The sequence below is a fragment of the Phyllopteryx taeniolatus genome, chromosome 6, assembly GCF_024500385.1.
Source record: "Phyllopteryx taeniolatus isolate TA_2022b chromosome 6, UOR_Ptae_1.2, whole genome shotgun sequence".
In the NCBI taxonomy this organism is placed as follows: Eukaryota; Metazoa; Chordata; class Actinopteri; order Syngnathiformes; family Syngnathidae; genus Phyllopteryx; species Phyllopteryx taeniolatus.
This window is the reverse complement of record NC_084507.1, coordinates 13,249,290-13,272,080: the sequence shown is the minus strand read 5'-3', so window position 1 is coordinate 13,272,080 and position 22,791 is coordinate 13,249,290. Positions and strand designations below refer to the sequence as shown.

The 22,791-nt window shown below is 43.4% G+C and overlaps 1 protein-coding gene and 1 long non-coding RNA gene across 3 annotated transcripts in view; one reads left to right on the top strand and one right to left on the bottom strand.

Moving 5' to 3' along the window:
- itga10 (integrin, alpha 10) overlaps window positions 1-22,791 on the top strand; it is a 34,402-nt gene that overhangs the window by 9,178 nt on the left and 2,433 nt on the right. For both annotated transcript variants that reach the window (XM_061776441.1, XM_061776442.1), the window contains exons 3-26: window positions 3-112; window positions 188-276; window positions 3,062-3,176; window positions 3,248-3,375; window positions 5,421-5,569; window positions 12,539-12,689; window positions 15,770-15,935; window positions 16,995-17,065; window positions 17,145-17,289; window positions 17,860-18,008; window positions 18,092-18,235; window positions 18,481-18,687; window positions 18,765-18,895; window positions 19,088-19,254; window positions 19,879-20,021; window positions 20,100-20,210; window positions 20,292-20,377; window positions 20,464-20,605; window positions 21,159-21,251; window positions 21,344-21,510; window positions 21,605-21,689; window positions 22,224-22,337; window positions 22,412-22,519; window positions 22,610-22,723. In XM_061776441.1, the coding sequence (XP_061632425.1) occupies window positions 3-112; window positions 188-276; window positions 3,062-3,176; window positions 3,248-3,375; window positions 5,421-5,569; window positions 12,539-12,689; window positions 15,770-15,935; window positions 16,995-17,065; window positions 17,145-17,289; window positions 17,860-18,008; window positions 18,092-18,235; window positions 18,481-18,687; window positions 18,765-18,895; window positions 19,088-19,254; window positions 19,879-20,021; window positions 20,100-20,210; window positions 20,292-20,377; window positions 20,464-20,605; window positions 21,159-21,251; window positions 21,344-21,510; window positions 21,605-21,689; window positions 22,224-22,337; window positions 22,412-22,519; window positions 22,610-22,723 (3,085 nt within the window). The remainder of the gene's footprint in view (window positions 1-2; window positions 113-187; window positions 277-3,061; window positions 3,177-3,247; window positions 3,376-5,420; window positions 5,570-12,538; window positions 12,690-15,769; window positions 15,936-16,994; window positions 17,066-17,144; window positions 17,290-17,859; window positions 18,009-18,091; window positions 18,236-18,480; window positions 18,688-18,764; window positions 18,896-19,087; window positions 19,255-19,878; window positions 20,022-20,099; window positions 20,211-20,291; window positions 20,378-20,463; window positions 20,606-21,158; window positions 21,252-21,343; window positions 21,511-21,604; window positions 21,690-22,223; window positions 22,338-22,411; window positions 22,520-22,609; window positions 22,724-22,791) is intronic.
- On the bottom strand, window positions 7,929-17,105 carry LOC133479441 (uncharacterized). The gene is made up of 3 exons (XR_009788947.1): window positions 16,972-17,105; window positions 11,995-12,130; window positions 7,929-11,187 (listed from the first exon to the last, which is right to left on the bottom strand). It is a non-coding gene; the product is annotated as an uncharacterized LOC133479441 (long non-coding RNA).

Sequence of the window (22,791 nt, the reverse complement as noted above, 5' to 3'; positions counted from 1 at the left end):
AGAATGCTGGTCGGCGCTCCTTGGGACGGGCCTCCCAACAACAGGAAAGGAGACGTGTACAAATGCGCCATGGGAGAGGACAGCAACTCCAACTGCAGCAAATTAAATTTAGGTGAGAGCCAACATCCTTGACATGAATGCCGAGAGGAGGATTGCTGGTCTGAACTGTTGGTTCTATTCATCGCAGGGGAGGTGGCCTTCCAGAACATATCCAAAAACCTGAAGAACGCTCATCTGGGAATGACCCTCACTCCAGACTCCCCCGATGGCCTCTTGGTATGGCTGTCCCTAACCCTTGTTGTACTTCAGTTTTGGTGCTCCGAATGCAACATCACCCGCAGGGTTTGAATCACCGCTCAGGCCTTCCATGGGTTTTCTCCAGGCACTCCGGCTTGCATTTTAAGTCAATTGAAGACTTTAAATTGTCCATATGTGTGAATGTGAGTGCATCTGTTTGTGCACTGCGTTTGCCTGACGACCAGTTCAAGATATACCATTTCTCTTGCCTGAAGTCAGTTGGAATAGGCTCCAGCTCACTTTAATGAGGCCAACCGCTTTCCAAAGTGAAAGGACGGCTGAATGGATTTTGACTGCTATGCAAAAGGGTCATTGTAAAAACAAAACTAGTGGTGACCTAAGACTTTTGCAAGATAGTGTATATTAAAAAAAATGACATACCGGATAAAATAGAATAAAATACAACTATCTTTTTTTTCTGCCTGTTCTAAATTTCCTTTGTGACAGTTGAATTTGAGAACAACACCTCCAATTCCATCCATCCATTTTCCATACCACTTATGCTCACTAGGGTCGCAGGCGTGATGGATCCAATGCCAGCTGACTGTGGACTAGAGGCAGGGTGCACCCCGAACTGGTCACCAGCCAATCACAGACACCTCTAACTTGTAACCTAAATTCCCTGTAAAGCAAAAATAAATACTGCATGTCTTCTAAATTAAAACCACACAGAGGAGTATTGTTAACAACCGTTTCAAATTTGAATGATTAAAAAAATAATAATAATAATAAAAATCAACATGTAAAATAAAGCTTCAAAATCCTGAATAATCCCGTCATTGTCACCGCTCTCAAACACTGGGAGGTTCTGCTGAATGTGCTAAAACCTTTGCTTTAAAGCCTGGTTCAAGATATGAGACCGCTGGCTCACATAGGACCGACTACTAAAGCTTGCAGGCGTGTAATTTTGCGTGTCAACGACCCTCGCCGGGTTTGAATCACTGTGCAGTGTTGTGCGCGTCAAGTTAAGCCAGTGTGTCTGCAGACGTCCGCCAACTCACTGCTGCTGTTGGAAGATCGGTCATTTATAGTCCATGAAAAGATGGCCAGCACTACCACTTGCGTGTGTGTGTGTGTGTGTGTGTGTGTGTGTGTTTGTGCGGATTTTTCTTAAGGCCAGTGGTCAGGTCTATAACAGGCTCGGAATGTGTCTCCGGCCTTTTGTTAATGACAGACCTACAAAAAGCCATAGCACCTCTGTTGATTTTCTTCATCTTTTAAACTTCTCGCTCTCCATCATCAACTGATCCACTTTCTGTAATAACAGGGCAAAAACATAAGACAGGATATTTCTCTTTCTCCTATTCCGCCTGCCCTTTCACCCCTACTTTTTACTTGTCTCTGTGTGCGCGAGTAACCCTCTCCCTCACTCCCCAGTTATCCCTCAGCTCAATTAAATCCAAATTGCCTCACTGGTCTGGTGTTTCAGCGCTGCCAAGATGACAACAATAGTCCGCCCCTTCTTTCTCTGCCTCCATGTTCTGTCCCCCAAACCACACGATTGTGATTTTTCCATGACTGACTCCCTCTCATGATTGTTGTTGCTCACTGCCTGCCCTTATTTAGTCACTTTTTAGCGAAACACCATATCTGTGCACGTTCGACCCTTTTGATCGCAACCAAACAACCGGCAGGATACCTTCGGACAAAGTTCCTTAATAGGTGGACTCCAGACATTAACTTTGATGACACCTGCTCAACTTCTACGGGATTTACGGTAGTCTTATTTGGACCCCGTGCAGATTTTCTGGACATCACAGTAGTAAATGTACGCACACAGGAAATACACAGACAAGTCGTGTGTATTGTAACTCCTCCAACATGACACGACTCAGCTAATCAAACGGTTTTGTCAGAGCAGCTTTGCAAGTGGAGCTAGTGGGTGTGTTTCTATAATAGCTTTTGTTATTAGAACTTTCTATTTTCAGGTATTTGCGTTGTTCAAAATACACAATCTTTGCCAACAATAAATATTTATGGACAATTATATAGAATGGTATAATTTTTTTCATGTATTGGTATTGATGGTAAGTCGTTGACAACAAAATATTGGGAATTCATTATAATCCATGCTATACATTAAAATGAGTAACCTTGTAATCATTGTTTATTATTATTCCTCCAACCAATGCATCGCCTTTTGGGGGCTTCAACGTGTTCAAAAACTCACCAGTTTTTACAAGCGCATGTATTCTGGTGAAAATGTATGTATTTTAGGGGTTCCTAACACATCCCCCCCCCAAAAAACTCACTCATTAGCACTCCTTGGAAAGTTATTTTAAAAAAAAATTAAAATGCCCCCGGCGCCAATTTCACAAGCCGTCATGACATTTGGTGTACATATTTATTATGATAGGATACACAAAATAGGCTCAAGGACCCATACCAGAAATTGAACAGGACGTCAGCCATGTTGGTTTGAAACAACCGTTTTGGGAAAAAAAGAGAGCAAGAGAGAGCGAGCGAGAGAGAGAGCGCTACACTGCCCCCTCTAGGCCACGAGATTTAAAGGCGTAACACACCGATATACTCCAATGTGTGTGTGTTGCACTTTCATCTTAATTACACTTCTTGCTACACTTCTGCCTGTCTGGCAGGGGGCCAACAACCCCCTCCACCGGTTGACAATTTCTGGAACGGGAACACCATTAGACACCCCCCCCCCCCCCCCCCCTCCCCACCTTGCTTTAAAGGAATTGAAGTGAAAACCGGTCAAATAGAGAGTAGAGCTAGTAGAGATGTTCAATATGTGTGCTTTTGGCAGGCGTGCGCACCACTGTGGTCTCAGGAGTGCGGCACGTCCATGTTCAGCACCGGCATCTGCGCCTCTGTCAGCGACGACCTCGAGCCAAGAGAGACCATTGCTCCGACAGCGCAACGTAATCACGCGCAAACACATTGCCACATTCAGAACTACAGCGCTCAGACTAAACGAAATAATGTCTTCCAGGGTGTGCAACATACATGGACATTGTGATCGTGCTGGATGGCTCCAACAGCATCTACCCCTGGTATGAGGTTCAGAGCTTTCTTAGCAACATCCTCAGCAAGTTCCACATCAGCGCAGACCAAATGCAGGTAAAACCCAAGTTTGACTGAGCACGGTCCGAACTCCAAAGTTGAAAATAATCTGCTGCGCAATCTGTAAATTTGATAAAGATTTTGATTTATATGATGTATCGCGATTGGATTGTTCTGCTTGTCTTGACAAGGAGTTTCCTCACCAACACTCAGGCTAGGGCTGTGCTGTCCTCACCCTTTGATGACGAAGGCAGCACGCTCACGGAAGACCCGTTAATTTCAACCATTGCACTCCTCCTTAACATTCCAAAAAAAAGACAGAAATCTAAAAAGTCAAGCAGTATATATTTCAGTAGAACATAAAACTAAAATTAAACAAAACTATTCACCCTCCGATGGTGCATGACAGACAAAAAGCACTTTGGGAGGTGACGAGAGGAAAGGAAAAGGAAGGGAAAGGCGAGTCAACTTCATGCACTGTACTTTTTCAAATACTTAACCATCAGAAGTGTGAAAAAAGAACAACTTCATCAGACAGCGAAATAAAACCAATTCATAAAATAAAACCACTCACCCACTCATAGTGCGTTATCACTGACGTAAATATCTAACGTAACAACAAATTGTGTAGTCATTCTTAACGTTATTCATGACAGTGCAGAGGGAAGTTTACTGCTTATGCCTGGGTGGTGAGTCTCTCAATACTTTATGCATTTCATTTTTTGACCGAACTGTGCAGCCAGGACAGAGACGCATTCCAGTTCATGGGTATCATCGAGGGCTCACAATTATTTGAATACCTGATTAATCTGTCAATGAATCGATGAATTGGTTATTTCAAATTTACTGTGTAGAAAATGCACAAACATAAATTATTATCCGCTTCTCCTCACGAGGGTCGCAGGCGTGCTGGAGCCTATCCCAGGCAAGCGGCGGGGTACACCCTGAACTGGTCGCCAGCCAATCGCAGGGTACAAAATTTTAAAAAAATGTATGATCAACATTTTTGCCAATCTTGTTTTCCCAAATTAAAAGCTGTTTTTGCAAACGTGTTATTTTCATGAAACACAAAGATAATCAGTCTGCTTTCATGGAGGTCTACAGAAATTTCAGAATATTTACTGTGCAGAAGCTGAAATCTGAAGGATTTGGACATTTTTATGTTAAACAATGTCTCCAAACATCCATCCATTCTCAACACCGCTTGTCCTGTTCAGGGTCACGGGGCGCTGGAGCCTATCTCAGCTGACTTCGGGTGAAAGGTGGACGACACCCTGAACTGGTCGCCAGTCAGTCGCAGGGCACATGTCTCCAAACAATGAATCAATTTTCAAAGTAGTTGTCGATTAATTTGATAATAGATTAGTTAACAATTAGTCTATTAATTGATGCAATGCTTGTATTACCATACTTCTTTGCCATCACAGGTACCCTTCTATGGTAGCATCACAAAACAAAACAAAACAAAAAGCAAAACACACTTGTGAATTGAATCCTTTAGATGAAGTTTTTTTTTTTTAGCTCTAAACATTTTGGTAGCGCTCCAAATTGTACCACATTAGGGCCATTTGAAAATGGAAAGTTGTGAGACAAGCTAATTGAGCCAAAGCATGCTCACGTACAAAGAAGCAATTTGGCAAATATGGGACACATGGATTGCTGCTGTGACATCAAGGGGCAAAAGGAGGCCAACTTGAGGCAGTGGAGAAATGGAGGGAGGTTGGGGAGGGGGTGTATAAGAGAAACAGGCAATGTGGGGTGTAAAGGAAATAGCTCTGGTTTCTCAATGAAGTCCAAAATTCCACCAACTTGCTGTTTGCTTAAAATGGGGACTTCTTGTGGTTTGTTTTATTACTGTTTTTTTTTTTTTTTCTCTCTTACAACTAATTGTGTTTTCAAGCTAAATGTAAGGCTAGGTTTTTTTTTCTGATGTCAGACGTCCACTGTAGTCGTGGGGTCCGGTATGTTATGTGCCGTGTGAGCCGTTAGATCGAAAAGATTAAAACTGGCCTTTAAGGGTTGGGATTACAGTCACCTTCATCAATTACACATTACAAAGGTAATACGATTGCATGTGTGTCTGTGTGTGTGCGTGCATTGAGGTGGGAATCCTGCAGTATGGTGAGGTGGCGGTCCACGAGTGGTCCCTGAAAGACTACCAGACCACACAGGAGGTGGTGGAGGCGGCCAAGAACATCAGCCGCCAGGAGGGAAGAGAGACACGCACCGCATACGCCATCAACATGGCCTGGTAGGTCTTGTGTTGGACTATTACTTTTGGCTTTTCCCTAACATTCCCCATTGTGTTTTCTCTCATTCAGTCTCTGTGTAATGTGTATGTCAGTGGACTAAAGCCTTTGAAAGATGCTTAGGCCTTCACACAAGGATTTCCTCCAATTAATAATACTGCACAGCAATCCCATAATGGGAAAATGCGATCAGCAGACATGTAACACCAAACATGCAGCCTGTTGCTTTCGGGGGTTTTCCTGCAAGATGACTATGGTCAAGTGGAATAGTTCTGCAATGAAGACAAACCCAGACGTGTTATTAATATTGGGAACGGAACCATATTTGCTAACTTAAGTGGATGTTCAAAAGGGACCCTTAACACCTCACCATTAGAAAGTAGAATTGTGTGGTTTACTTTTCTGCCAACCAATAAATGAAGACATTATGCTAATAACAAAGTATCCAAAATTAAATATACTATATTATCACATATCTTAAGAATTATACAATTCACTATTTATAATAGATACATAAATAATACATCAATACTTCCACGTCTACATCTACTTCCAATACCTCCACCACCATGCCCACTTTAGTCTACTTCTACTTTTCCTACTTCCACTTCTACTCCACTAATAAAAGAATCAAAAGAAGAATCAAATATCCATTCATGATATATTATTGTAATGCAATATACAGTAATTATGTAAATGATTATTATTATGTCATTATTATAATTCAGAAAAAGATTAATTTCTATCCTATATCTGATTTTGTTATAATTTAGATTAAGTGCTTCAAACTATTTCCACAAGTGCCTTACAAAGGCTTAAATTGGAAGATGAGTTATTAAAAGAAGATGTAGTGAAAGCCTCTCTCTCATGACAATTTACATGCAACATGCTCCTTTAATTTGCTCCAGAAACTTCATCACTCTCAGAACGAAATATGGCGAAGGGGGTGGAGCCAGATGATCTGCTAAGCCAAGCCTAAACAAACGGCTCTCTATAGGCTCAAACCGCAGTCCTTAAAATAACCCTTTTTTTCTCTAGTCAAAATCAAATTCTTGCTTTATTAACGTCTTACCCGCGTATAGGGGACCCCACCCTAGGACTGCTGTGACGCACGCTAGCACACGCGCACACGCAAACACACACAAGTAATTGGAGATTTCCTATTTTGTGCTCTATTTTTAAATACAAGCTGAAGCAGTAGTGAGTAGAAAATGAATGCCGTAAAATATTGAAGTGCAACTGTGCCTTTAAAACACCAGTGACAGGAATTGCTCTTCAGAAACCTTTTTGGGGGCACTCGTGGGTGAGTGGCGGTCTGTGACCAAAAGGACCCTCCTATTGGTGTGGGAAAAGGTGCCAACTGCTCCATTGTGGTTACATTTTGTAAAATGCATGTTTAGAAAAGGGCGGAGCAGTGGTCAGCGTGTTTGCCTCAGAGTCCTGACGTTTTGGGTTCAAAGCTCAGCTTCGGCCTCCCTATGTGGAATTGTACACTCTCCTCCTGCTTGTATTCTGGCTTCTTTCCACTTTGTAAAAATATGCATGTTGGTTCATTTGAGATTATATTGTCCATAGGGGGTAACGTGTGTGTGAGTGGTTCTTTGTCTATTGGTGCCCTGCGATTGGCAGGTGAGCAGCCAAGGGTTTTCCCAGCCTCGCCCATAAAGTCAAGTGGGATAGGCTCCAGCTCACATGAGACCCTAACATGAATAAGTGCTATAAAAAAAAGGATGCATCGATGTTTCGGACAAAACTAATGAATTTTACTGTCCCAGTTTTTTTTTGTTTTTTTTTAAACTTGAAATGACTTTTTGAAATGTAGGACACTGCAGCAACACATGTAGACAGACAATATACCAGTACTCAAAATCATATATTCTTTATCCTCTGAGAGGAGCTGTGTCTCCATGGACAGTCTGTCTTTCTTATACTGCCCCCAGGTGGCCAAGGCGGATTATGTCATTACTGTATGTTTTTATAAAGTACAATATTATAAGTGTGCTATTTTTATCATTTAAAACACGTTACAATATATATATTTTTTTTTTCAGGGAAACCTGGAATTGATTATTGGGTAAAGATATGCGATACAAGTGCTTTGAGTTATGAGCGCGATCAGAATGAATTAAACCTGTATTTCAAGGCACCACTGTAGTTTGAATATGAGTACCAACACACACATACGTTCTTGTTTTGAGGTACTGTGGGATAACTGATGTGTAACTGTGGGTACCACCCTGCTTTGAAGGCTATTAAACAATCAGGCAATGTGTTTGTCTGGCCTGTAACGGGGTGTTGACCTTAAATATCGCACTGGAGCTGCCTTTGTTGGAACCACACACACACACACACACACACACACACACAGACATATAGGTAGTGATAGCAGGGTTGGCACTGAGGCAAGCAAACAGGAGTCGCTGGCTGCTGGCTCAGCACGGCTGCAGGTGTGGCAGCGCCTGGTCAGCGAAGCTGCACTCCCGCAGCTGTCAAAATACATAGACACACACGGCACGCACACACACGCACAAACTTCATGTCTTCTCATCGACCGCACTGACTCACTGATCTCCTTTCACCTCAAATCGGACACGCCAGGTCATCAACCTTGTCCCAATAATAAACTTGAGAAATCTGAGGTAGAATAGACCATAAAAGATCATTTAAAATTCCTAAATACAAAATGAACACTAGGAAGAAGGCGAGAGACGATGACAAATCATTTTTTCTTTCTAAAAATGACTCGCCGAAATCACCACCCCTGTGGCATTTAGATAAAGCAACATACATTAGATAACTTAGATCAGTTTCCCAACCTTTATTGAGCCAAGGTACATACAGTATTTTACATTTGAAAAATCTCACGGCACAATACCGAACAAAAATGTCACATAGACAGTATATACAGTACACTATATACAGTACATCCAGTACAGTTTACTTGTTCTGTGATCAAGCTCATAACTGAATTATATCAAATAATTTTTCCCCATGAAAATGAAGTGAAATACCATTAAGCTGTTCCAGCCCCCAAAAAACACGACCATTTTTTTTTTGTTTTTAATATAAAGAAAACAAGCACTGTATTGTAAAATATGAAAACTTATTAAAAGAGAATGTAAAAAAATAACCTGGTTTTATTTAAGTGTAATCAAGCCGAGGGGCTCTTGGGATTCAATTTCTTTTTGTTTAGGAACTTGCCTTTCCCTTCCTATCCAAGAGAGATGACTGAAAAAATGCTTATGAGCCATGATGTGACCTCTAACCCACGCTGAGGAAATGATACTCCTGACCAATTTTTACGAAATGAAACTAGATGTTACACATAATACCTTACGACAGCAGTAATTAAAGCAACAATCCACTGACGCAGCTTACCGCAGTTTCACGCTCGAGACCTATGTTACCAATACTTACCGTCACGTGATGACATCGTTTAGTAAAAGTGGAGTCCAATTAATTTGAGTTTGTCTTTTCCTGTTTGAAAGGAAATACCTTTTCATCTTGCTTTAACCCAAGGAAGTTTTCTATAAAGGTACAGTACCACTGAATTATGATTATGGTGATTTTATCTTAATTTACTGACAAATGTACTTAGAATGAAATCTGGGCGTGTTTAGCGGAACAAAAAGCTATTATTGTCATGAACGGAACAGCGGATAGGACCCAAAAATGCACGACTCCAAAACAGATGGACAGTTTCCAAAAAGAGAGGTTTAATAGACGGGCATAGGTCGGTACACAGGCAGGCAATCCAAAAGAGGCAACAGTATCCAAAAACATGAGGCAAAGAGACAAGGTCGATAATCGGAACAGGGTCAAGCCTTACTGTGAGTCTATGACGTGGAAACAAGGAATGCTGGAACGCGACAACAAGGTACAACGAACTGGCAACGAGAGGAAATGAGACACGAGGTTATATACAACGGGTAATTAGGGTGAACGAGGCACAGGTGGTGAAGATGCTCACAGGAGCAGGTGTGTGTGAAACAGGGGGGAAGACAAAACCCGGAACACACACACACACACTTGACAATTATTGTGTTGTATGCGCTAGACACTTGCCTAGTTTACACAGCAACTGCTGCAAATGTGGACACTTGCACACACCAAAGTCACCTAATTAGATGACCTCAGCCAGCGTCTCAGGTAACATTTAAAATACTTCCCGGACAGCAACGATTGCTTTCGACGCAACAGGGCAGGAATGACATCCGGCATGAAAGTGCCATCGCCACCTACTGTTCTAGCATGTATATTACAGTGTTTCTTCTGAGTAATTTTCGCAGGTCTGCATGAACAGGAACTGCCACAACAACCTACAAATACTGATAGGCCCCTTAAAGGACCTGACACATAACACTCGTCCAATCCACATCCACACTGCTGCATTTTCCAAACAGTTTCTGTCATCTCTTTCCTACATGGATTTGCGGAGTAATCTGTGTGACATGTCGCTGATGTAGACTACTCTTCGAGGAGGATGTGAAACTTGAGAGCACTTTACTGTGCCGCAAATACTTCAATCTTTTTATGTCTAAGATTGCACACGTGTGCCAAAACCAGTATTTTCATTTTCATTTGCTCTAAAATGACAAAGGGACCTGGATAAGCTTAAAGATGATGTAACATTCTTGCATGAAGGAACGACAGCCATACAATAAAAGTAGTTTATACATTGCCTGTTCAAAGACTACTTCTCTGAGCTTCTCTTTTACACCTGTGTAAGTCATGCCCCATTAACATCACTAAATATGGACTGTGATCTACCAGTTTTCCCTTATCCCAGGAAGATGGTTTTGTCTGACTTCATCATCCTTTGATTTAATCAAACAGGAACTATTCCCCCAACCACAAACATACTCAACTGTCTAACCAGTCATTAGTCATTTAGGTCACATTGACTACTCACAAAAAAACTCTTCCTCTCTTCTTCCAGATGAAATTTCAGAGGGAACCTAAAAATGCACTTTAACCTTTACAAATGAACTTAAGTTGACCTTCTCTAAACTTTTAAGTGTCCACCTGTTCAATGGTTCAGTACTTTTTGCCCAACTTGCTGTTCTCTAACAAACAGCTGAATGGCAAAATTCACAACAGGTGTTTGATCCACGAATGGCCCAATACATTTCCTGGTTCATGAGACCAACATGAAACCTGACAACAGGATGTTCTCAGAGGCAGGTGACCACTAAGATTAGTGTCACAGACTGTCAACAGAGATACAGAGAGACTGGAAGAGTCACAGAAAGGTATACAAGTGGACATCCTTGAGGAAAAAAAAAATCAGTGGTGAATTTTGCTGTTCAGCTCCTTGTAGAACAAGATGTACAAATAACACATTTATTCAAACATCCCTTTATCCCTATTTTTTTGCGAGTAGATTATGTGAGATTTACAGTTATGTAAGAATATACTGAAATCAATCAATGATGAAAGAAATTCCAAAGTTCCGTCAGCAGAGGGAAACAAGGTAGTGATGACAAAGTGAAGCGTCAACATCAAGCAGAAGCTTCCCATTGGAACAGTCACTCCTTTTATTTAATTCCACCCGTCTTCGATGCGTTCGTTTGGCCACGCAGATCACACGGCCGTATGTCACTGGCGCACAACTGCGACTCTATAAAACAGCATGTAAATACTTGGTAGGCTGCAAATTAACTCATCTTTCACCTCCCCTTCACACTCTTAATTTGGATGCTGGTTTTGGTTTCATCACATGTTCCCTTTTCCTTATGTTTACTCCCCTTTTATTGTGCTGTGTAGTTCGCACGAGGACAACTTGCACTTTTCAAATCAGTCAGCCGTGGTTACTGATTAGCACATCTGCCTCGTATTCAGAGGTTCGGGGTTTTTCTCCCTGGGTAGTCTGGCTTCCTCCCACATTCCAAAAACTTGCACATTATGTTCACTGAAGACTCTAAATGGTCCATAGGTTTGAATGTTAGTGTGAATGGCTGTCTATATGTGGCCTGTGATTGGCTGGTGACCAGTCCAGGGTGTCCAGCTCAGATAGTTCCAGCTCACCAGTGACCCTAATGAGGTCAAGCGCTACAAAAAAGGATGGATGTTTCTTTACATGTTTTATTTTACAGCGACAGTGTTAATTTGATTAATGTTACTGTGTGCCTTTTCTCTCTCTCTTCTGCCTCTGTACCCCATTCTCTCGCTCTTTTGTCTGTTCTTCCCCTCTGTTTTCCTTCTTTTGCTTCCTCGCGTCCGCACCCTATGTAATTTGCAGACTGCTTGGTGGAGGGAAGAAAACGGTTGTTTTTAACTTTTGGAGTTCGGTACTGGTGACCACAATGTTAAATTTAGCCGAGGGTTTGGAGCGAGAAAATGACTCGAGTGACTACGCTTCCCGCTCTCGTCAACAGGGCTTGTGTGCGCGTGTGTGTGCGTGCGTGCGTGTGTGTGTGCGGTTTACCAAGCGCAAGCAGGTCCCACTGAGTGCAAGTTTCATGCAGACAAACAGGGTGCGGCTTCTGGTCAGTCTGTGCGTGTGTTGGTCGTGTAAGCTTCCTCTCCATCGTGGCACCATTGCAAAGGAATGCGCAGATGCCCTGAGACACACACATACACAGACACACACACATTCAGTATGCACATTGCACACATTGACCACTTTTGAGTCTAACGGTGGCTACGTTATTTGTGTCAAGTATGACTAAAGTGTGGTCCGCTTGAGATCCGCACCATTCTATTCGATGGGATTGGTGCTCCAACACAATGCCTATCCACTTTAATGGTGTATGATTCTATAGAGTGGGGAACCTATGAATAAATATGATGCAGTTCATTTGTGGTTTGAATTGCACGGCGGGTCAGTTCGAATGCTAAAACGGGACATATACAGTACTGTATTATGCACAGGTCGACTCCCTTATTCTTCTCCCTCAGGCCCTTTCACTCCAGGACTTAACTTGATTTCTCCTTTTGTGAATAAAATGCCTTTTTGTGTGTGCATGCAGCACTGAGGCTTTCAGTGCCGAGCGAGGGTCAAGGGAGGGGGCCACCAAGGTGATGATCGTGGTAACGGACGGAGAGTCGCACGACGGCGAGGAGCTGCCCGACGCTCTGCTGGAGTGTGAGACCAGGAACATCACCAGATACGCCATAGCTGTGAGTACATCACAAGCCCAATCTGTTTACATGCGTACGCCTCTTTTCTGCTGCAATTGACACTTTTCCATTGGCAAAACCAAGTATTATTTCTAGTACCTGGTCAGCCAGGTTTCCAAGAATTCCAATTTCTTACAATGAAATAATATTAACATTTGAATATACTTGACTGGAGAAATGACAAAACAATAAACGCACATGAAAACGATAGCATACCCCGTTGTCGTGCCTTTGCTCTGCATACTGCGGTATTATACTCCGCAGTCTCCACTTTGATTCAACGGCCCAAATTTGTGCTGAGAAGTAAATGCAGGAGAGCCTCATTTATCTTCATTGTTGTTTTCGTAGTTTCCAAAGTGGTAAACCAACCCCTCCAAACCATCGGTGGCCGACTGGTTAGAGCGTCAGCCTCACAGTTCTGAGGACCGGGGTTCAATCCCCGGCCCCGCCTGTGTGGAGTTTGCATGTTCTCCCGGTGCCTGCGTGGGTTTTCTCCGGGCACTCCGGTTTCCTCCCACATCCCAAAAACATGTGAAAGTGTCCTTTTCAAATCTGCAGTAGAAGGTGTTCAAGTCGTCAGCTAGTCCTTTATTGTTCTCCGCTTGGGGGGGGATGGTCACTTGTACTTGGTTAGCGATTATAATCCTCGCCAGACTGACTTAGAGTCGTTGGCAGTAAACATTTTTTCCATCTTTTCTGCATAATTTCTCGTTGCAATGTTTATTTCTTTTTTTTATCAGCTGATTTCTAGCGCAATTGTACAGGGTCTGTCCCCACTTCGATAGGCGTCCTCTTTGGCCTGGCGAAGTTACTGAAGTTTAGCAGTGAACCACGGGTTGTTATTATTGAACTTGTGAAATGTCTTTGTTGGTACACACACAACTCTTCACAGAAACTGATATCGGATGTAACAGTGTCCGTATATTCTTCCAGGATCCCAATTTAAGTTTCAAAGACACTCCAGTCTGTGCAGTCTAAACAGCTTTGAAGTTCTATCTTTGCGTCATTGGTCCACTTCTTCACTGTTTTAACCATAACCTTCGCACATTTAAGTTTGTGCCTGTATGGTGGTATTAAGCAGTGATCAGAAAAGAGCTGCAGAGCTGCACGGGGGATAGCACGGTATGCGTGGTGTAACATTGGTCGAGAATGTTGTTTTCCCTGGCAGGACAGTCAATGTGCTGCTTGTATTTAGGGAGTTCGTGGTTGAGTTTAGCTTTGTTAAAGTCCCCAAGAATAATGAGGTGTGAATCTGGGTGCTTTTTATTTGTTCAACGAGTGTTAGCAGTGCGGCATTCGTATTAGCCTAGGGAGGAATGTAGACACCGGTGTGGATGAAGAGGCGAACTCGCGCGGCGAGTAGAATGGTTTACAGTTACAAAAAAAAACAGCATTTTTTTCGCCACAAAATTGAAAGTGTGGATGTTTTTTAGTCATCAACAAGGGAAAATAGTTGGGCTAGATACATTTGAATAAGCCTGTTTTGTAAAAAAAATAAAAAAGATATGGTCAGCCACGATGGTAAGTGTGTGCAAATTTCCACCTATTATACCACTTAGTCAGCTCATCATTTTATTTAGTTCATCACTGATGACTCTGAGACCTTTGCGAAAGAGTTTAGAAATATGATGTAACCATAGTCCTTTGCTTTTGTGAAGTATTAAAAGCTTTTTTATTCCTGGTGCGGGGGTGGATGTGAGCAAATACTTTAATGGTCACAGCTGACAGCAGTGACGTGTCTGTACCATTTTAATCCATGGCAACGCAATTTTTTTAGCCAATTAAATTTGCAACTGAAGATGATTTTGGCATGGTACACAACAGTATATGACAGAAATATCAGGTAATAACAGTAATTAGAACTATGCAGTATTTGGTGACTCAAGCAAGATGGCGGTTTTGGAATTTCCTGAAAAGGAAACACAAAGCCCATTTACAGCCAACAAAGCCACCATCCACGTTCGTGTAGACATGGCTGTAGATGGGAGGATACACTTTTAATCCCAGTGTGTGACTCCCTATACCGCTCAACACCGACGGCATGTGCGTATGAAGCATCCCTGACATTCCTCACACAGTTTGCTTCCATGGCTATACACGCCCTCTAGTAATCACACAGTACCACGCGACGCCGCAGACCCCAAAATAGTGTCTTCAAATTGCCAAATGAGCCCTTTGGTTGCACTGAAATAACCCAGCCGGGTGAATAAACTCTTCCTGTCCAACTCAGCCCGACAAGAGGCAATCGGAGACGCTTGTTGCTAGCGAGGGGCGCAAACCCCTCCCGTCGCCACAAGAATAAGCACGCTCGCTACCTTTTGTCTGGAAGCACACAAAACACGCAAGACTCATCACACAGCCAGAGAGTCATTTACAGTTGCATGTCCCACTAGTGTTGCCCACAGTGCAACAATTAACATTGCAATTATATGTTTTTTTATGTTTCAGACCACTGATTGGTCCAGAATATACCTGTGTGTGTGTGTGTGGTTTTTGGCGTAAGGGATCACTTCACCTCACTTCCAACTCTCTGGTGGCTTCTATTTTGTTCTATTTTCTCTTCCCTTAACTTTACATTCTCTTATCATGTTTTACTGTGGTTATATTTAACAATATAGTGCATTTTTTTTAAATTAAGGTATTTTCAATTAAGGTAATTTCAATTCATTTCAATGGAGACAAGTGAGCTGTGAGTAAATTGAGATAGGTCACGGAATGAATTGAACTCATATGCCAAGGTACCACTGTATTTATGTTTAAAAATGTGCCATACTTTTGGGGCAGCACAGAGGGCCTACTGGTTACTGGGACAGTTTGGGCTTCGATTGGGAACTTCAGCTTTCCTGTGGATGTTCTCCTCGTGCTTGCGTTCGACCGGTCGAAGCTTATATATTTAAGGAGATGTGATCCAATCCCTTTTGCCTCCCCCATTAGGAAGGGGGCGTCCTTAGCTCTGATCAACGCCAGCATTGATGTTTATTCTCTCTGCTATTTCCACATTCCTTCCTCCGTGTGTGTTTTACCACTTAGTTTTTTTTTTCACGGGGAAAAAAAAGCGACTTTGTCCCAACACTCTTCAGGTCCTGGGCCACTACCACCGGAGGCAGCAGAACCCTGACACCTTTATCAACGAGATCAAGTACATAGCCAGCGACCCCGACGACAAGTACTTCTTTAACGTGACGGACGAGGCGGCGCTCAACGACATCGTGGACGCTCTGGGAGACCGCATCTTCTCACTTGAAGGTGTGCACAATTGGCGCAAAGAGGATGAATGAACTAATGATCCCTGTCACATACTGGGATAGTCAAAATGATACCACTAATTATTGGTTTACTTTGGAATACGTGTTGTCATTATTTTTAATTAGGCTAAGCTACCATCTACAATACCTACAGTACTTCGTTTTCAACTCCCAGACACATAATCTTGTTGACTTAAACACACATTTAACATGTTATTTTTTATATCTTTTTTTATTTGATTTTTAACCCAGTGTGTTGCAGGGTTACAATGATTTGTATTTGTTTTTATTTTTTTGCTTGAGCAAAAAATATTTTATTAATTTTAAATCATACGAAAAATATTTGTATACTGTAAACCTGTTTATAACATTTGTATCTGTTGCCTTTCAATGCGCCACGATTCTTTATCGATATTATATTTCAAGGTTAAAGAACACTAAGCAATACATACATTTTTTTTTTTTTTTACAGAAGCTAATTTAAAATGTCAGATTGGGTGCAGGGATTGTGTTCAGCAATTTAGCAAGAATAACAGTGATTTTATTCAATACTATTTGTTTTTTTCTAACCAAAAAACAAAGCTCGTATTGTCTTGGTTATGGATTTCCTGAGTGAAAGATTATTTTTTTCAACTTCACTGAATTTGATATTGACCAGCAGTAAACATCAGATCATAAGAAAGTAAACACAGGAGTATCAAATTGCTTCAAGGAAAACATTGGAAACATGAGACGAAAAGCACTGCGGTGAGTACAAAAGAAATGAAAGTGCATCCTATGAATAAATGAGCTGATGAGAAGGAAGGCGAGGAGGGAATGTAGCAATAGTTCAGGTATCAAGAGAGGAAGCCTGATGAAAAGTGATGCCACCAAAAAAGTGGGGGAAAAAAATCAAAGAGGAAAGGAAAAGGGTGAGGCTTTTGTGTCACCCGTGGAGTTTGGGGTATATGAGAGTGCTGAAGAGGAGGAAGGAAGGAAGGGAGGGAGGGAGGGAGGGAGGACATGTGTAGAGCAACAAGATGATGAGGAGCGCTGACCTGTACTCTTCGTCCACACTCAGGGACACTGGGCAACCAGAGCTCCTTCCACATGGAGATGTCCCAGATCGGCTTTTCCACACACATGCTGGATGTAAGTAAACGTTGTTAATCACACATTATGCCGCTCATGTTCTGATGGCGTGTGTCATCTGGGCTCTCGGTGCGTTTAGGACGGAATTCTGTTCGGGATCGTCGGCGCTTACGACTGGGATGGCGGCGTGCTGAAGGAGGGCACCAATGGGAGAATTATGCCCGCCAGGGAAGCCTTTGAGAGCGAGTTCCCCCTGGAGCTCAAAAATCATGCTGCTTATCTCGGTAAACACATCACACATATTGCAAGCACAAAGACGACTGTTGTTGTCGTTTCTTTAAATATGTTACAGCTTCAAAACATTGCTGTTCAATAAAAATTGAAAATTGGCCCAAAGCTAAGCAAGGAAGGAGCAATTGGTTTAGTGTTTGTTCTACTGGCGAGCCAGTCCCCAAATGTTGGTATGCACTTTTTAAAAATCCGAAGACCCCGGTTTGACAACTGCTGGTCTATGATGTCTCGCTTCTACTTCTGCACACGTGCCCTTTATTTGAGCGAGAGCTTAAACCATTTGGGGATCATCAAAAGCAAGCAATGAGCCCCATTTCGGAACTAGATCGTAAATAAGACCATGAAATCGGCTAAAACTGCAGATATTGTAGTCAAGGCCCTTGGTGGCCTTGAGTTGATGAAGAGCTTTTAGTTCTACACGTCTGGCTGAGATCATTGTTGTCATCTTTCCAGTCAAGAGCTGACAGAACACGTGTAAAGTGATGGGTCTTCCAGAGTTCAAATGCAAGAACGTGATGAGTCTGTCTCTCTTTAAGGATGTTTAAACTGATGTTTTTGTGCAGGCTACACAGTGTCGTCTGTGGTGGTCGGAGACTGGAAGAGGCTGTATGTGGCGGGCGCTCCACGCTTCAAGCACAAAGGCAAAGTCGTCCTATTCGAGCTCAGCAACTACGGCGACGTCAACATTGTGCAGGCCCTCAATGGAGAACAGGTGGAGCTCCACCATGCTTCAAAGATTGATGCAACACCACCCCCTGTTGTCAGGAAACTGAAAGAACACATCTCTCTCCCTAGATTGGTTCTTACTATGGAAGTGAGCTGTGTGGTCTAGATGTCGACCAGGACGGAATCACTGATGTGCTCCTGGTTGCAGCTCCCATGTACCTGGGCTCGGGGAACAAGGAGGCCGGTAGAGTCTACATCTACACTCTTAGTGGGGTAAGGATGCACATACTGTCGATCATAATTATCTATCCATTTTCTTTACCACTTGTCCATATTAGGGTTGTGGGCCAATATCAGACGACTGGGGTACACCCTAGACCGCTTGACAGCCAGCGGCAGGGCATATATCACAAATAACCATTCTAAATCACATTTATGCCAAAGGAAATGCTCCTTATTATCCTTACCCTCCCGCACTATTATGCAATAAGTAGTCCATGTTTTTGCCTCTCTCCCAGGAAGAGGTGTTCGTCTCAAATGGTACCCTGAAATCAGACGAAAAATCCCAAGATTCCAGGTTTGGCTATGCCATGGCCATCGCGCCAGACCTAAACCACGACGGATTCACTGACCTGCTCGTGGGTGCCCCATTGGAGGATGACCACCGAGGAGCTGTCTACATGTACCACGGCCAAAATATTTACATCATCCACAACTATAAGCAGGTACTCTCCATCCTTCATCATTTATGAGCTCACAAAGTTACTCCAGAATCCAATCGCAGTGATTTCTTGACTTTCAGCGTATTCCGGGGGTGTCAGTGTCCCCGTCCTTGCAGTATTTTGGCCGCAGTATCAGCGCCAGGTTGGACTTGGATGGAGACGGGCTGATTGACTTGGCGGTGGGGGCCCACGGCAGTGCTGTGCTGCTCAGGTGAGCCCGAAGAACCAGGGACTGTTTGTTTGCCCATCAGTTAGAAGGCTATTTCCCGGATTATGGATTGGATTCAGGTCGCTGTCGATAGTTCCGCTGACTAAAACCAGGGGGGAAAAAAACTAAAGAAAAGAACTAAAACAGAAAAGAACAACAAGTATTTGCTCACATAGGATTCCTTCTGTTTCGCAGATCACGAAGCATCGTGCAGATCAACGTCAGTCTGTCCTTCCAGCCGCACTCCATCAACGTCATCCAAAAGACGTGCCAGCGCGGTGGCCGAGAGTCCGCCTGCCTTGACGCGAATGCCTGTTTCACAGCCGTGTCACGTTCTCCTGGGTCACGCAGCAATGGCTTTGGTACTTTACTAATTTGCAAGTTTTCCCCTTCAAAGTAACCCCGCTGGAGTCTAGCACATTTTCCCAGCCTTCTCTGCTACACCTTCATGCACTCCTGGAAGGATTCTTCCGAGATCCTCCACAGCTCCGTTGCCATCTTAGTGTTGTTCACCTCTATAAAACGGGTCCCCTTGATGACCCCCTTGAGCTTGGGAACAAGGGAAATTAAATCTTTTGTTACTTTTCCGACACACCTCCTATGCCAGGACCATCATAAACAGAGGACCCCCTGTACTTGCGCACTGTCAGAGCCAATCCATTAATTAGTACATTAATTTACTACCAATATAACATCCAGCCATTGTAATATACATCTCTGTTCGTAAAGAAGCGTGTGACGAGAGTTTTCCTGCCTCTTGCCATGAAATGGCGGCTGAAAGTTCGCACCAGGGACCTGTGCGTCCATAGGAGTCGTCTCGCTGGACCAGCACAGAGTCGGTGGTAGTCTGATGGCCGTCTTGCAGTCAACCAAAGAACCGGCGCTCATTTTGGCTCTAGTTTCCAAACAAGTCCAGTGTGAAAAGATGTATGTGTCGTCTTTCCAGCCCTATTCCGTCTGTTAACACTAACTGATCTCTTACACAGACTTGTGGGTAGCAGCCATGTTGGATGACAGGAAGTTGTCAGCTCGGGCGCTTTTTGACGACAGCTCCCACAGGCTGACCCAGCTGGCGGTGCGAGCTCACACGGGACAGACTTTGTGCTACAAGCTGCCCTTCCACGTCTATGTGAGCATTTCAGGCCCAAGCTCACAAGCGGGAACCAGCACACCTCATTTTCATCCTTAATCTGTCCATTTTTGACAGGACACGGCAGACTACATCCGCCCGATCAGCTTCTCGCTGCGCTTTAAGATCAACAACACAGAGAGCGGTCCCGTGTTGGACGAGGGCTGGCCGACGTCCGTCAAGAAATATGTGCGCGAAAATTGGTCGCCTCACCTTTCCTGTTTATTTCCTTAGGAAAACATGATGTTCTTTCCATGTGTCCCTGAGCAGATCCCCTTCTTTAAAGACTGTGGAGAAGATGACGTGTGCACCACTGACTTGGTGCTGCAGGCCCAGATGGACATCTCTGGGACCAGGTAGGGTTGTGTACACATATATTCAGAACGTGACAATTCAGTTGTTTAAATTCTATTGAGTCAAAGTTCTCCTGTTCCCTCCACAGACATAAGCCTTATGTGATTCGCAGTCCTCGTAGGCGTATGTCAGTGGAAGTTCAGCTGGAGAACAGACTGGAAAACGCCTACAACACAAGTCTGACACTGCACTATTCACGAAACCTGCATTTCTCCAGCCTCAGTATTAGGGTACGACCCAACATCACAACTTACAGCGAGTAGGGTTTTGTACAAAAATAATATTCTTTCATAAACATGATATCCCCCTAAACATAAAACATACAACATCCACAGCAAATTATAGTAGTATAGCCTGTCATTTTGTGGAAAATACTGTACTGTATTTCCTCGTGTTGTGATTGGGGGCATTGAGCACAGGTAGCTGCTTTTGTGCAGATGACACAGGTCAGTGCCTCAATACCCAGCAACTGCCGGTCCAAAACTGGGTAGGTTGTGTCTAAAAGGGCATCTGCGGGGGCGACCCCTAACAGAACAAGCCGAAAGTTACTACAACAACAAGTGATTGGGGGCGTCTATGTCCTCCACTGCCGGGAGTACCAAATATCTAATAGGGTTAAGGCTTTTATTTGGACATATCTATTTTTATTTTTGCAGATTCATTGGGACACTACATCGATTGGAGCAGAATAGTCTTAGTGATGAATGTAATAGCGTGCTTACACTGTTGTACGCATTTCCTAAAGAATTCCGCGCTGTTAAACATTCATCATTTCTTTTATAGGAGGACGCCAACTTCAAGATCGAGTGTACAGGTCTGGGCTCCAACAGCTACTCGTGTAACGTCAGCTACCCGGTGTTTCGCTCCCAGTCCAAGGTACCTGCGGGAACAACCGCATCCGACTTCACACGTATACCCTCCCTCTCGGTCCAGGTGTAATGTGTCACTTGTGTTCTTTACGACAAAAGGTGAACTTCATGCTGGAGTTTGAATTCAGCTGCACCACTCTGCACAGTCGAGTCCAAATGAAGCTGAATGCAGCCAGCGACAGTGTGGAACGACCGGACACGTTAGGGGACAACAGTGTTCAGCTGCAAAGTTTTGTTCAGTACGAGCCCGACCTGTTTGTCAGCAGGTATACATACATGCAGCATGAGAAGTCTTCCAGTCTCCTTTTGGGATCCTATGATTGGGTCTTCACATGCCTTTTTCTCCTGCTCCTCCTGCAGCGACTCTAATTTAAACCGATATGAAGTGCATCCCACACGGACGATATCGGAAGCCATTGGACCAGAGTTCTACACGCACTTTAAGGTACACTCACAAGACCTGCCATGTCAATCTAATCTGCTTGCCCAGGACCTGTAGAATCAGTAGTAAGCCTAGCCCATGTAAGTGAAACTATATTAGAAATCAGATATTAATTTCATCCTCAGAGGGCCAGAGCCAAGCCCCTTAATGACATCAACATCTTCCATCCTCTGGTTGGTTGGTCAGAGCAAAACTTGTTACAGCTCAGTTCTACTAGCAAAACACGTCTGTAGTGATCTGCACACATTACGGTAGTATCTCGTTGATCACAGTTATATTAGTTAAATATTGAACTAGAAAACTGCTCTAGATAGTGTTTGCATCACAGTTGTGTGATGTTATATAGCATATTTGTATAGAAAATATGTTTGGGTTTTTTTATAACTACGACGTGATATTGGTGGTATTAAGATGTGGATTAAGTCAGGTGAGTCCCTACGGAAGGTCCAGGTACCAAATGCACAGCCCGCCACTGTTCTACCAAAAAAAGACTGACTTTGATAAGAAGAAGCAACGTATTTTTTTTGTACTTGGTAGCTCCAGAACTTGGGTTGTTATCCGGTGAGTAATCTGGAGCTGAGGCTGCTTCTGCCCGCCGTGGCTGCGGAAGACAGAGTCTTTATGACCGTAACAGACATCTCCTCGCACAATGTGAGTCGCCCCCTCGTTTACAAGTGCCCTCCTCGTCTTTCTGCCCCTTTAACCCACTCTGAGTTGTCTCCCAGGCGACAGCTGTGAATTGCAGCGTGCTGAGCGATTTGGCCCAGCTGAAGGGTCGGCAGAGAGACGTGCGCCCCCTCCACCCCGAAGACATGATGCAGGATGATGTCCTGGTGAGCCCCTTGCAGCAAAGCAGAGATCGAGCATGTTGGTAATTTCAAATTTTTTGAAAAATGTTTTTTTGTCTTGGTATCTTCACTTAGAACTGCAGCAGATCATGGTGCGTAGAAGTTACATGTCAAGTCCAGCAGCTCCTGAAAGGACAAGCTGAACTCATTCGCCTTAGTCGCAGAGTCCACGACGACTTTTTCAGACAGGTGAGTAGCTACTTAACTAGAGGCACAGATTTCATACTGGCTAAGTAAATTTGTAAATTGACACAAGA